Below are 13,163 nucleotides of genomic sequence, written 5' to 3'. Positions count from 1 at the left end.
ATGCAGAATTAAAAAATAAGTTAATGAGGACCTACATAGTTACAAGTTACAATACCCAATATATGTGGCAGGTATAACAATAACAGCTATTGCGGTAACATTTAAATCTTAAAATGAATAAATGTTTTTCCAGAAAACTTACAGAAAACTTATGTTGTGGATTATATAATCTTAATCATCCAATGAGCAGCCATTAATGTTTGTGTGAGCAGACATCTAAGCCACACTTCAGTCCTATGACTTATTTTAAACAGTGTTAGAAAGTTATCCCTAGAGTTTCTCCCAGTGGCTTTCGTCTCAGAACAGCAGCAGACAGGGAAGCTGGGTTTCCAATATGTACTGACGACAAAAAAAAAAAACAAAAAAACATAACTTTCCAGCACACTAGAAACACCTGACATGATGAACAATTAATTCAGCACCGTTGTATTTCTGTGGGGAGATTAAATTTTAAAATTACTATAAAAAAAGGAGGATCTAAAACAGTGCCGATTGTGGTGCTGGTTTGCTGTAAACTGAGACTGTTATGTGAGCTGTGAGAGTATTTGCCCTGTGGACTTTGCAATGCTACACAGAGCAATTCTTCAGCACCTCTCCCACTTTACACTACATCAGCACATTAGCATCGAATTCAGTCCAGAGGGCGGAAGGAAACAACTTCTTCAAGAAGCCCACCCTGGGGGGGTGGGGGGTGGGGTGGGATTGGGGGTTTTTAAATCAGACGAAGGAGGTTGAGAACACCCCTGTAACACCTGCCGCAGGTAGGGAGGCAATTCGGTGCTGGCATTAAACGGCAGCTCCGTGTTTGGCACCAGCACGCCCGGTCTCGCCGTTACCACAGGCAGGCGGTTCTGCTTTCACAGGAGCTAGGCCAGTCTGAACAACCACAGAGAGCCGAGAACAGGTAGAGTGAGCCAGGGAGGGGCAGAGTGTCTGAGAACTAGGAAATAGTTGTAGTAAAAAATCACTAGGGTGATTTACTCCGAAGAGCCCAAGAGTAAACCAGGCTTGTCCTGGGACTGTTTGTGACTGCAGTGCCCGAGTTTTTCCTGAGGATGAACACGCTGTTTCTCTCCTTCCGTCTCCTACTCTCTGCCCCTGTGTCTCTCTCTGTCGCTCCTTATACTCTTTCAGGACAAGGTTCTCCAACACTGAATCCCAGTTTTATGCCAGTCACTTGGCTTCTTTTTTTTTGAATGAGATAAAAAACAAAATACAAATCCTAGCACAAACAGGCAGGTAGTTCCTTACTCTTGAAAGTGTTCTTAGTTTCTACAGTAAGAGGATGAAGTTTAAGTACACAGGTGTGATGCTGGAGTGATGGATAGTGGTTTGGGACGGCCGGCCGGCCAGTCCCCCTGCTCTCCTCGCCCTCCGGGACCCTCAGCAGTCAGAGCTCGGCTGGAGGAGGGTGGGGCTGGGGGGCAGGCATGTGACCGCGCTCTGCTCTGTGTGGAAGCTGTACTCGTACTGCAGGGAGAAAAGGGGAGAGACAATGCAGGCTGTTACATTACAATACATTACATTGCATTATTGGCATTTAGCAGATGCTCTTATCCAGAGCGACTTACATCAACTACAGGTCTTTACAGTGTTATCCATTTATACAGCTGAATTTTTTACTGAGGCAACTGTGGGTTAAGTACTTTGCCCAAGGGTACGGCAGCAGTGCCCCTGTCAGGAATCGAACCGGCAACCTTTAGGTTATGAGCCCTGCTCCTTAACCGCTATGCTACACTGCCGCCCCAGTGTGTCGCTGAGACACACCGCGGAGTGCAGCACACACAAAACCACGGCCTGACATCCCACGGCCTGACATCCCTGAAGCTTCGTTTGGAGAATGATTGTACGGTATTTCTCATACATGGGCACAGTCTCGAGAATACACACCCAATGCCATTTTCTGCTGAAATATACTGCGCCCATGGAGGTGAGAGGTGAGGTTACTCCCATGGGAGAAAATATAAGCCAATGCTGCCCCCTTGTGGACACACCGGACAGTGTTTTAAAAGAAAAGCACATGTGAACACCGAGTACTCGATAGTGTCTCCAGACATGCGATGGGGCACAAACTGTTTCCATTAAAACAGCAAGAACTTCCAGGAAGCATTTCTGGGATCTGGATTTGAACGTCTTTCTCACCAACCAACAAAAAAGCAAACAAAGTACAGACTGCGGGTCATGCATCTTTCTGAAAACGTGCCAACTATTTCATAAACAAACAAAACAAGCCTTCCCTTGGCCCTCTCTGCAAGAGAAGGGCCTGCAATAAATTTAAATGTTTTGCTTTTTCCCCACTGTGGCAGAACGTTTCATTTATATGTAATTGGTTTCGATGTACAAATAATTTCAGCTATAGCACTGAAATGAAGTCATTTCACTGAGCAAGGAAAAGAAGTGGATTCAATTAAACTCATTACCTTTAAAAATCAGTGAGAGAGTAAAAAAAAGTTTTAAAAAGTCAACTAAAATAGTGCTACATCTATTACAAAAATGTGCACAAATACTTGTTGCCAAAGCACTCATCCCCAGTATTGAGAAAAACAAGCACTATTATTGGGAAAATAAACACGTAAACTGCTAGTGGTCTCACGTTTGCCTGGGTGTAAATATCGGATTCCAGCCCTGCTGGAAAATTGTAAGTGAAAACAAACCACAGATCCAATCGCAGAAGTGAGTTTCTCTTGAACTACTACATAATCGCTCAAAGCAGAGCCCTCCTCAGAGCGCTTGTGTCGACGCCTAAAAACTGCCTAAAGCTGCAATACATAAGCCAGCCACTAGGTGATGCTGCAAGATCACAAAATATCCCGAATCGGCTCAGCACCACAGTCCTCAGCAGCGGACGAGGCTCTGTAGAGGAAACTCTCTCCCTCCCGCCGACGTGCACACACACCTTTTCTCATCCACCTGAAGGGAACAGCAAGTTATACAAACGTGTCACATGCCACCAGCCGGTTAGTTATAATAAAAGTCAGCCTCAGCGACCGGCTAAAAAAAAAAAAAAAAAAAAAAAAAAAAAAGATGGAGAAATAAATAAAGGAGTAAGTGTGGGGGAATGATGGATTGGGGGGATTGGGGTGTTATCAGGCAGAGCATGTATCACTGTCTGCCACTTTTACACGCCAGCTGACAGGCCAGCGACACCTGAGAGTGCGAGTGTCTGCCGCCCAGATGAGCAGGCCTTCATTTCCTGTCTCCGCTCGGCGGCAAAAAAAATATATATATGTGACATGTTGTCTTCATTAATTCCACCTCTATTTGAATCTCTCCCTGTAACACACACCACACACACCCCACTCTCTCAAGCACATGTGCACAAACACACACTCATGCACGTACGCGCACAGACACACACGCGCGCGCGCGCACACACACAAAAAACCATTAGCCAGCCGCCAACAACAACATTTTTCAGCAGTGCGAACTACATAAAGACGTCAGCTCAAATCGCTTACTAATTAACACTTAAAAAGACACAAATTAGATATGCGTGGCTAAAAGCAATTATAATCTCCACAAGTTTCTCGAGTCATTTGGGAAATGAAAAGAATGCCTAATTGCTGGAACCAACATCTTCTAAGAAAAAAAGCTTAAGTGATGGCTGTTAGGAAATGCTCTTATCTACAACACTGTATGTGATTACAGCACACTTTTCCTCAATTACAGATGCATATGTTTAATGCCACAAAGTGCGTTGCTTTAATGAATGTGTTTTTAATAGAATTAGAAATCTGTCAATTACTGTGTGCCTTGACTCCCTCTTTCTCCCAAAGAGAGAAAATTTCTGCAGTTTAACACTGACCTCTGCTGGACAACAGATACCTCCCACTCAGAGGAGACAAAGACCTCTCTGACCTTTGGAAACACCTTAGCAAACCATGAAGGACCTGAACCGAGAATAAGATATTGATAGGTGTTATAGTTGGCTAAAGTTGAAGGGATGGTGTATAGGCGTTACTGAGCCCAGTTTCTATGATTACTGAGGAAAGTACCTGTACATGCTCTAAGAATCTAGCATCTTTGCTGCAGTCAAAACCTTTGCTGCAGCATAACACACCCACAGAAAAAGTGTAGATGGGCAATACATCACTGCACATACATTGCCACAGTGGCGTGTGTCTGGGAGAAAGGCAAACACTAAATTAGTGAACTTTGCAAATCTATATTTTTTATTGCAGTCACAGCACAATTGTCCAAAAAGAATGTTCTTAAGGACACCCAACATCCTAATTTGTCCTTTTATGTTACACCAAAACATAGTGAAGGTTCCTTATTAACCGGCTGCCTGTTGAGTTTATTCTGACTGGCTGAATTAAATTAAGGCCAAACTGCCTCGATTCTTCCAAAGGGGTTTTGTCTTCATTGCTAAAATATAAATGGAAAAATTACAAACATCATCAAGTACTTTTCAGAAGCTACGATATGTTTTGGTAAAATAATAATGATAATAATAATAATAATAATAATAATAATACAGAAAAGGTACATAACGGGAAGAGAGATATGTGGAAAGATAACAATAGTTTTGCATTTTTGCGCAGGCAAACTAATTATCAGACGGCGCTGTGACGTGACGCCCGTCCGCGAGGCCGCTGCATTAATCTAAATCCCGCGCATTACTGTATCTCGCGGTTACTTCATCATTTACGGCAGAGCGGTAATGAATGATTTCCCGCGCCCCTGCGTGGCCCGCGCCGCGTCCTGCTGCTAATCACGATCTCACGCAAAAAAAACGTGCGGCTATGCTGCCTTCATCCTCTGGCCAAAATTAATGCAATAACGCATTACATTCAAATTCACAAGACAATTCAAGTCATATAAAAAAGCTACCGGCGTCTTTATATGCGCAGTGACAGCGGCGTCAGCCGCGGCGGCAGGTAGACACTGACGCAGGAGCCTCTGTTGCGCAGAGGATGCGAAAGTCAGCCGCACCTGTTCACTTCCAATGTCCTGTCACACGTGACAGTTCTGATGCAAAGCTACAACGCTAATGAGACAGGGGTCTTACACACGCCGTCTTCCATTAATCTGCATGTTCCCTTCTTAGTCAGAGACATACAACCACAATTTACGATAAAAAAAGAGAACCCAGTGTAAATTCTCCCGACATACCAGCGTCGACGCAGGCAAATGCGAATTACGCATGCAAATATTCCGTGTTTAAATACCCATTTCTGTCCTACATTTCCGATGTGAAATAGAATTCAATTACGCCAAGAGGCAGAAGCGAACAGCATCGAAATTAGTGTTGCCTTCAGAGGGAATTTCAGAACAATAAAATGCCCAATAACGGCCCTGAGTGACCTCTGAAATAGGAGTAGTATAAATGTCTCGACGACACTCCAATCCTTATAAAAACGGGAGCGGGGAAAAGGAAAAAATGAGAAAATATGAAAGAACATGAGAAAGAATTACATCTAAAAACTATATTTTTTTAAATTCAAATTTTACCACTAAAGAAAAGGGAGTAGCGCAGGAATTGTTTAAACCACAGGACGGGCACGACATTCGCTACAGTGTTCTCAGGCAGAAACAGCTGTGGAGAGGCTTAAAGTCTGGCTGCAAGCGCTGCTTTCTCCATTTCACACAAAGCACAGTGACCTCTTTCACCTGATGTGTACTGTACCGTGCACCCCGAAGGAACTCATCCTGTGAACGCCTGCAGGAGTAGATTACTTACACTTCATAACACACACACACACACACACACATACACACACACGCACACAAACAGTTTTCAGACACCAGAACTCTGGACCTCAGCCCAACGTCGTAATACCGGCGTTTCCATGCACGGAAAGAGGCTCTTTTGCAGGAACAGTAAAAAGCCCTTATAAAGCACCCTTGTTTTTAAATACCAGACCGTGTCTGGGATATTGAGTCTGCGCCGTTTTATAATGTCCGAGAGCCTTATGCGATTCACTACACTACTGGCATCATAAATCCCTCTCTGTCATCAAGCTGGCTTGTGAGGGATTTGTTCAGCTAGGTGTCTCATGCAGTTAGTTTTAGTAATTTCACTGCTGTTGTCGGGGAGACATTGTTTCCAGGTTACAGAGCTTTGGGGATGGAGCCTTCAGCAGTGCCATCCGTACGGCCGGATCGGTCTCCTGGAGTTTTTAAAAATAGACTCCTTACTTCCGTTTGCTTGGCTTTTATCCAGTTCAATACTGACCCCCTCCTGGTCTTATGTATTTTCATCTTTTGTTTTGTTCGCTGTCCTGACTGTTATCTATTAATTGTTCTTTTGTTGGTCTCCTTAGGCACTTGCTTTTATTCTTGCTTTTTTCTCTGACCCACTGTGCTCTCTTCATTTGTCCGGCTCTTAGTCTTTTGTATTGTGGCTCATTTTCATCTTAATTTTTACGACCATTTTGTGCTTTTGCAGGGTGCTACATACATCAGATTTATTATTAGTATGAGTGAAAGCAGTATTACCTTGGTATTATTATTGGTAGCACTGATGGTAGCAGTGGAACTGGTAACATAGGTAAGTATTATAAGCCGAAGTTTAGAACAGAAAGTACGCATGCTTTTGTCTTGTAAGGACTGTATTCAAAGTCACAGTGCACATTGGAAGGAGAGGATGGCTGTCGCTGATTAGGGGTGCTTTTTGCCTCAGTGGGACCTCGGTTTCGAATCACAGATAATGATGTTGTGTGTGCTGTAGGCACTGTGCTATGGGGTACCCAAATTTGAATCTGACACTGCCACCTGCCCCCTGCCCCTCAGAAGGACAGGGTACAGAGGGGTGCCGGTATGGGTGAAGTGAAAGCTGTCAGGGTTAAATAATAATAAAAAAAAGGGCTCAGGACCGCCTCACCCAACCAGAACCAACCGCTCATCTGCGGACTGTAAGTAACATTGCACACAGATTCGTTCATTCTGAATGGGTTCTCCGCGAGGATCGTTCTCAGCCTGCTCCCGCAGAGGGTCCCCGGGCTGCAGAGAGGCAGCGATAACACAGATTCAGAGTCTCTCAGTGCGTCGGGACCGTACTGCGGGAGAGAGAGCGAGCGCAGCGCTGTCCTCAGCAGCGGCTAACGCATACTGCGTACCCTGTGCTTTTTAAGGACAGCTCCTGCCTCACTGCGTCAGACAAGCATTTCGCTTCTTTAGATTTAAGGGCTTTGAGGAAAGAAAGAAGAAAAAAAAACTGAGATTAAAACTATAAGGGTGAGGAGCACTGGAATTCCTTCACAAATGAACAAATAAATAAAATTAAAATGTCACGCTGCTGCGAATCAGAATTCCTGAAAATAGCACTTCTCAGCCACGCTCCCGATTAAAACCTTATTCATAAATATGACTTTCATTTCCCTGCACAAAAGATACATGTAATCTCTCTCTCCCCCCCAGCCCCCCTCAGCTGTGTGCCTGGGTTCATTCAGAGCGCTCTGATTGGGTGGATTAGCCAGGGCCCTGCGCTGAGATGTTTCTGGGGAGAGGTTTAGACCCCAGTGCGATGCCACTGTCAAAGGAGAGAAAATCAACTCGTCCCGTTTGGAAACCAAACAAGAGCCCTTTGTGGGGCACGGAGGGGAAAAATCACTCTCACAGAGACAGTGGCTTTCCTGTCGGGGCCCCGGCTTAATTCAATCTGGGTTTAGCAGAGCCGAGGAGGCCTTCCCACAAACTCGGCACTTAATTACACCCCCCCCCCCCCCTAAAAAAAAAAAAACAGCCTTTGCTTTGCATTGAGTGCTGATGGTACAGCCGCCTGTACTCACCTCCTTCTCAATGTCTGCCAGCGATTTGATCATAATGCCCATTAAATCCACTTGCTGAATCTGAAATTCAAAAAGAAGGGGATGGAGGGGGTTGTTAGAGGGATAGTTAAGTGAAGACACAGGAGAGCTCTATCTGTGTTTTGATACCAATGGGGCTGCAGCAATGGGACATTCACTGGCCCAAAGTGGTCTGCTTACCTGCCTGCAGTAATCACACTGTGTGTGCTGGGGGGGGGGGGGGAGGGGGGTCTGTACTGGGGGGTCTGCACAGACAGAGTCAGGCAGGGCAGACACCCAGCACAGCAGCACAAACCCCCGGCCAGTGTCCACAACACACCCCAATTAATATATACAGACTGACACGAAGAGCCCGTAAAATGTCTCTCCACATTCCCAAATAGGGCTACACTAACTACACCTGAACTGTACATACAACCCTCTTCAATTTGTGCTTTATTCCTCCATCAAGCTCAAACAGTCCTCTACAGATGTGCCTGGATACTGAAAAATATTACAGTGGGGGAAGACTTAGTCCTGACTTCTTGACTTGCAAAGACGTGAAAGGAAGGCCAAGGGTTAGGGTTACAAGGAGAGTGAGCCTTAGCTGGCCATCGCTGAGGATTCACACACAGGAAACATTTGTCATATTCATTCACAGAAACACTCACGTGGCTTGACACGCAGGCAAATTTCTCTGAGATCGTGAAAGGCACTCCATCCATTGCTGAAAGAGAGCAAGAAAAAAGAGAAAATATGAAGCTTGGAATTAGAGGTCATGCAATTATGTGTATGTGCTCGGGAGTAAAATATTGTTTATTATTTTCACCCACAAGCACACCTGTCATAGTGCCAATGGCTTCATATCAGGCAATCAGAATCTGACGAGCCCCCTTTTAATATCGCTGAAAATAACAGTGTCAAACAGCAGAACAGCCAAATTCAGACCCCCCTTCACCACCACACACACACAAAAAAACCCAATGAAAGCCTCTTTTTTTCTCTAAACTGTATCTGAGTGCTGTTACGACCCCCCACCCCCACCCCCCCTTCCCTTCCTACTCTTTTCCATGTTAATTACTCTTGATTATTCCAGATTCCATCTTGTCAGTAAGGCGTTCGACTCCGAAAACAAAGACACACTTACACACGCGCTGAAAGAGGGAGAGAACAGGAGACAAAACATTCACCGGATATCAATTTGCATGAAAATAAGCCGCTCTGTTCGGCGGGCGAAAAAAGTGGATTGAAATGAGGCCTTGCCAGGAGCAGGGTGGTATAATTAGCATTCTCCCAAACAAACGAGCTTCAACAGAGCTATAATTAAGCAGGCCTGTAATTAAGTATATGCCCTCTATCATAATGATCATGGTTAAAAATGGTGTGATGGGCGCTGGTGGGTTATTAATGGTGTAACCCCAAACCGAACAAGGCCTACGCCGGGAACGGGGAGAGCCGGGCCTGTCAGGCGAGAGAGCAGCCCTTTGTTTATAAAATACATTAAAAACTAAATTAACCGAGGGTGATAGGGAGCACAAAGAGCCCCTTTTTTACAGGGGCCGGGGGCCCCGGGGGCCGCTGGTGGCTGTGTCCCTGAGACCCGGGGTTAACCCCCGCACTGCCCCCCTCTCAGCAGGGCCACAAATGTCAAGAATTCTGCCTCGCACCGGTGTCGTTTTACCCACAATCCATCAGGCGGCTGGCACAGGAACAGGAAGTCATAAACACAACACGAGGGACTCCCGCCAGTCGAAGGCTCGGATCGGGCCGCTAAACGTTGCCCTGGGAGCGTGTAATGTTGTGGAAATGCTCTGAAAGGACCTCGTTTTCTCTCCCCTCGCCGGGTTTGGGTCAAACCTGAGCTGCACTTCGTCTCGCTCCGTCAGGGGAGCCACTGGGAGCAGGCAGGACTGTTACACAATAATAAGTGTGCCTGTCTGCATAATACAATGTGATAAGTCTCTTATAAATGAGCTTCTGGTTTACCCTCCCCTCATCCCTGGGTGGAATTACCGCAAAGCCTGGAGACAGAGAGAGAGGGAGAGGGAGAGAGAGAGAGAGAAAGAGAGAGAGAGAGAGAGAGAGAGAGAGAGAGAGAGAGAGAAGGAGATAAATGGAGAGAGAGAAAGACCGAGAGAAGAAGAAGGAGGGGGAGGGAGAGAGGGAGAGAGAAAGAGAGAAAGAGGGAGAGAAAGAGAGAGAAAGAGGGAGAGAAAGAAAGAGAGTAGGATACAGAAAAAAAGAGAGAGAGAGAGAGAGAAAGAAGGAAAGGGAGACGGAGAGGGAAAAAGAGAGATGCTGATGCTGATGCTGCTCCTCTCTCCTCTCACTTCAATCCCCGCCCTGAGAAATGGGTCTCCACCGGCAGAGCACAAAGGAGACAGATGAACTGAAACAACAAGAGCAATCAACCTCACGGCAAAGCAGGAACCACTTAAAGGGCTTCGGAGATCCCGCGAAATTAGCGCGCGACCCCATCCGTCTCTCCCCTTCCTGAAAATCCCCCCCTCTCTCTCACCATTTAAAAGCCATCGTGGAGACTGCGGCCCCCCCGAGTCCATGCATCACCCCTTCGAAGAGCGGGCATTTAGCGGCACCGCGGACCGGAGCGCCGTCTAAAACAGCGGGGTTCCGTGATTGGGTGGCCGTGACGGCTTGTTTAGGCCCATAAAACATGTGAATAAACATGTGTTAGGATGTCACGGGGAACACGACGAGGCTCGGAGGCGGGAGGAGGATGCATCTGAATCAATACGCCCTAACGGAAGGATCCGCCGCGGCTTTGACAGATCTGTCAGTGACAGGCAGGTGCACCCACGGTTGAAGGCTAGACCATTCCTGCATTGTTCAAGGATTACGGTTTAAATAAGATCTCTCTCGGTCTTCATAGCGGAGCGTCTTCCTAGACGCGCATGTGGAAGAACCGCTTGGATAGAGATGGAGAGACGGGTGTCATATCGGGGTCACACCATCGAACAGTACGTGTGGTAGAATAGCGTTTGGCTAATCTCCATCTTCTACACTGAACCTAGCCCTCCACCACCACCACAAGTCACGCAACTAAACGCATTGCATCCGGCTGTAACAAGCCAACAGATTTATGGTCAACTAACTGCAACATACACATTCACTCATCCAGCAGAGGCACTAGCCCAGAGCTACTGACAAAGCAAGTGCACACTGCAAGGCTCAATGAACCTACAGGGAGCATACAGGAAACACCAGCCCTCACACGAGCAGGTATCAATGCACCACAATGCTAAGGCCACAGGAATACCCTATAGCACTGCGGGCTACATTGTCTGAGCTGTAAGAGCAGGGTAGGGGAGCCAAGCTGCACTATGAGGAGCTGGGCCTTCCGTCTCTGGCAGATGATGGTCAGGGTGCGGGTAAATGCTCGGGTGACCATAGTGATGGTGATGGTGATGGTGATGGTGCCGGTGCTGATGATGATGGTGATGGTGAGGCTGAGGGTGATGATGATGATGGTGAGGGTGATGATGATGGTGAGGATGGTGAAGGTGGTGATGATGATGGTGATTGTGAGGGTGATGATGATGATGATAATGGTGATGGTGAGGGCGATGATGATGATGATGATGATGGTGAGGGCGATGGTGATGGTGATGATGATGGTGAGGGCGATGGTGATGGTGAGGGTGGTGATGATGATGGTGATGGTGAGGGTGATGATGATGATGATGGCGATGATGATGATGATGATGGTGAGGGCGATGGTGGTGATGGCGATGATGATGATGGATGAGGGCGATGACGACGGCCATAAGTGCAGCGTTAGCGGGCATTGCCGTGACGCTGGGACACGGTTGTGAGTGACGGTGGAGTAAAGCAGGAGTCAGCAGAGCCCGTGTGGATCATGGGCTTATTAATGGCGACGTCAGGTGGGATGAAAAATGCAGGCATTGTCATCCTCAGCCCCTGGGTGCAGACGAATGGAAGGGCCAGCTCATACGCTGCACCGCACTACTCCCTCACGCTAACACACACACACACACACACACACACACACACACACACACACACACACACACACACACACACACACACACCGCGCGCGCACACACACACGCACACACACACACGCACACACACACACGCACACACACACACACCGCGCGCGCACACGCGCACACACACACACACACACACACACACACACACACACACACACCGCGCGCGCACACACACCGCGCGCGCACACACACACACCGTGCGCGCACACGCACACGCACACACACACACGCACACACACGCACACACACACCGCACGCGCACGCACACCGCACGCGCACGCACACCGCACGCGCACACGCACGCGCACACGCACACGCACACACACACACACACACACACCGCACGCGCACTCCCTCACGCTAACACACACACGCACACACACACACACACACACACACACACACACCGCACGCGCACGCGCACACGCACACGCACACACACACACGCGCGCACGCGCACGCACGCGCACACGCGCACACACACACACACACACGCGCACGCGCACACGCACACCCGCGCACACGCACACCCACGCACACGCACACGCACGCGCACACACACACGCACACACTCTGAGACTGGACAAAGAACATGCTTCAAAATGCCACAAATCCACAGAAAAAAAAGAAGAAAAAAAATCCACAAATTCCACTTTCCCTGCTAATGAGACCAAACAGAGAATAGGTGTAACAAGGCCCACCAAACTGGATTCACATAGGCAATAACACCCTACTTTCAGGCTGAGATCCGCATGTTTGTCTGCAGGTAATAAAGAATCAGGTTAAGCAGGTGCATGCAAGAGTAACGGCACATTGAAATGTCACATGACTACCACTCGCCTTTTTGGCTGTTTGGCAGTTTGAGGTGGGAAGGGGGAGCCAGAGTCAAATTAAGGCAGTACAAAGCCAGGCCTAAATCCCCCTCTTGAACCATGGGCTGTGAGGAAAAACGTAATTAGCATTATCAGTACCCTTCTTCCACTCATGCACCAGGAACTTTCTGAACCCTCACCCCTCTGCCCAAAATACTTCCACCCCCCCCCCCCCCAATACCCCCCAAATATACATTTCAGAACCTCACACCCAATGCTCATGCCCCCCCCCCCCCCAAGTCAAAACCCCATCCTCTCTTTAACATGACCATGGCTGACTGAGCCTGCACCGTGTGAGAGTGTAGTGCTAAAAAAAAAATTAAATAAAAAATAAAATAAAATAATAAACCCAGTAATGAATAATTCGGCTGGGTTGAGTGGGTGCCGGGCTCAGTGGTGAGGGACAGGGGTGCGGGTGGATTCTGGGCCGCTAATGAAAGGCTTCCTCCCCCTGCCTGAGCCGCAGACGGAGCTGCAGAAACGGCTCCTCTCCCTCGCCCACTCACAACCCCTCTACTCCCGCTCTG

At 47.6% G+C, this 13,163-nt stretch overlaps 1 protein-coding gene across 1 annotated transcript in view; it reads right to left on the bottom strand.

Moving 5' to 3' along the window:
* Window positions 1-690: 690 nt before the first annotated feature.
* The window catches only part of mvb12bb (multivesicular body subunit 12Bb), a 51,640-nt gene continuing 39,167 nt past the window's right edge, over window positions 691-13,163 (bottom strand). The window contains exons 8-10 of the mRNA XM_036527454.1: window positions 8,402-8,457; window positions 7,734-7,793; window positions 691-1,470 (exon numbers count right to left, since the gene is read on the bottom strand). Coding sequence (XP_036383347.1) covers window positions 1,384-1,470; window positions 7,734-7,793; window positions 8,402-8,457 — 203 coding nt within the window. The 3' untranslated portion in view covers window positions 691-1,383. The remainder of the gene's footprint in view (window positions 1,471-7,733; window positions 7,794-8,401; window positions 8,458-13,163) is intronic.

Source organism: Megalops cyprinoides, chromosome 4 (genome assembly GCF_013368585.1).
Source record: "Megalops cyprinoides isolate fMegCyp1 chromosome 4, fMegCyp1.pri, whole genome shotgun sequence".
Lineage (NCBI taxonomy): Eukaryota > Metazoa > Chordata > Actinopteri > Elopiformes > Megalopidae > Megalops > Megalops cyprinoides.
This window is presented reverse-complemented; position numbering and strand designations above follow the sequence as displayed.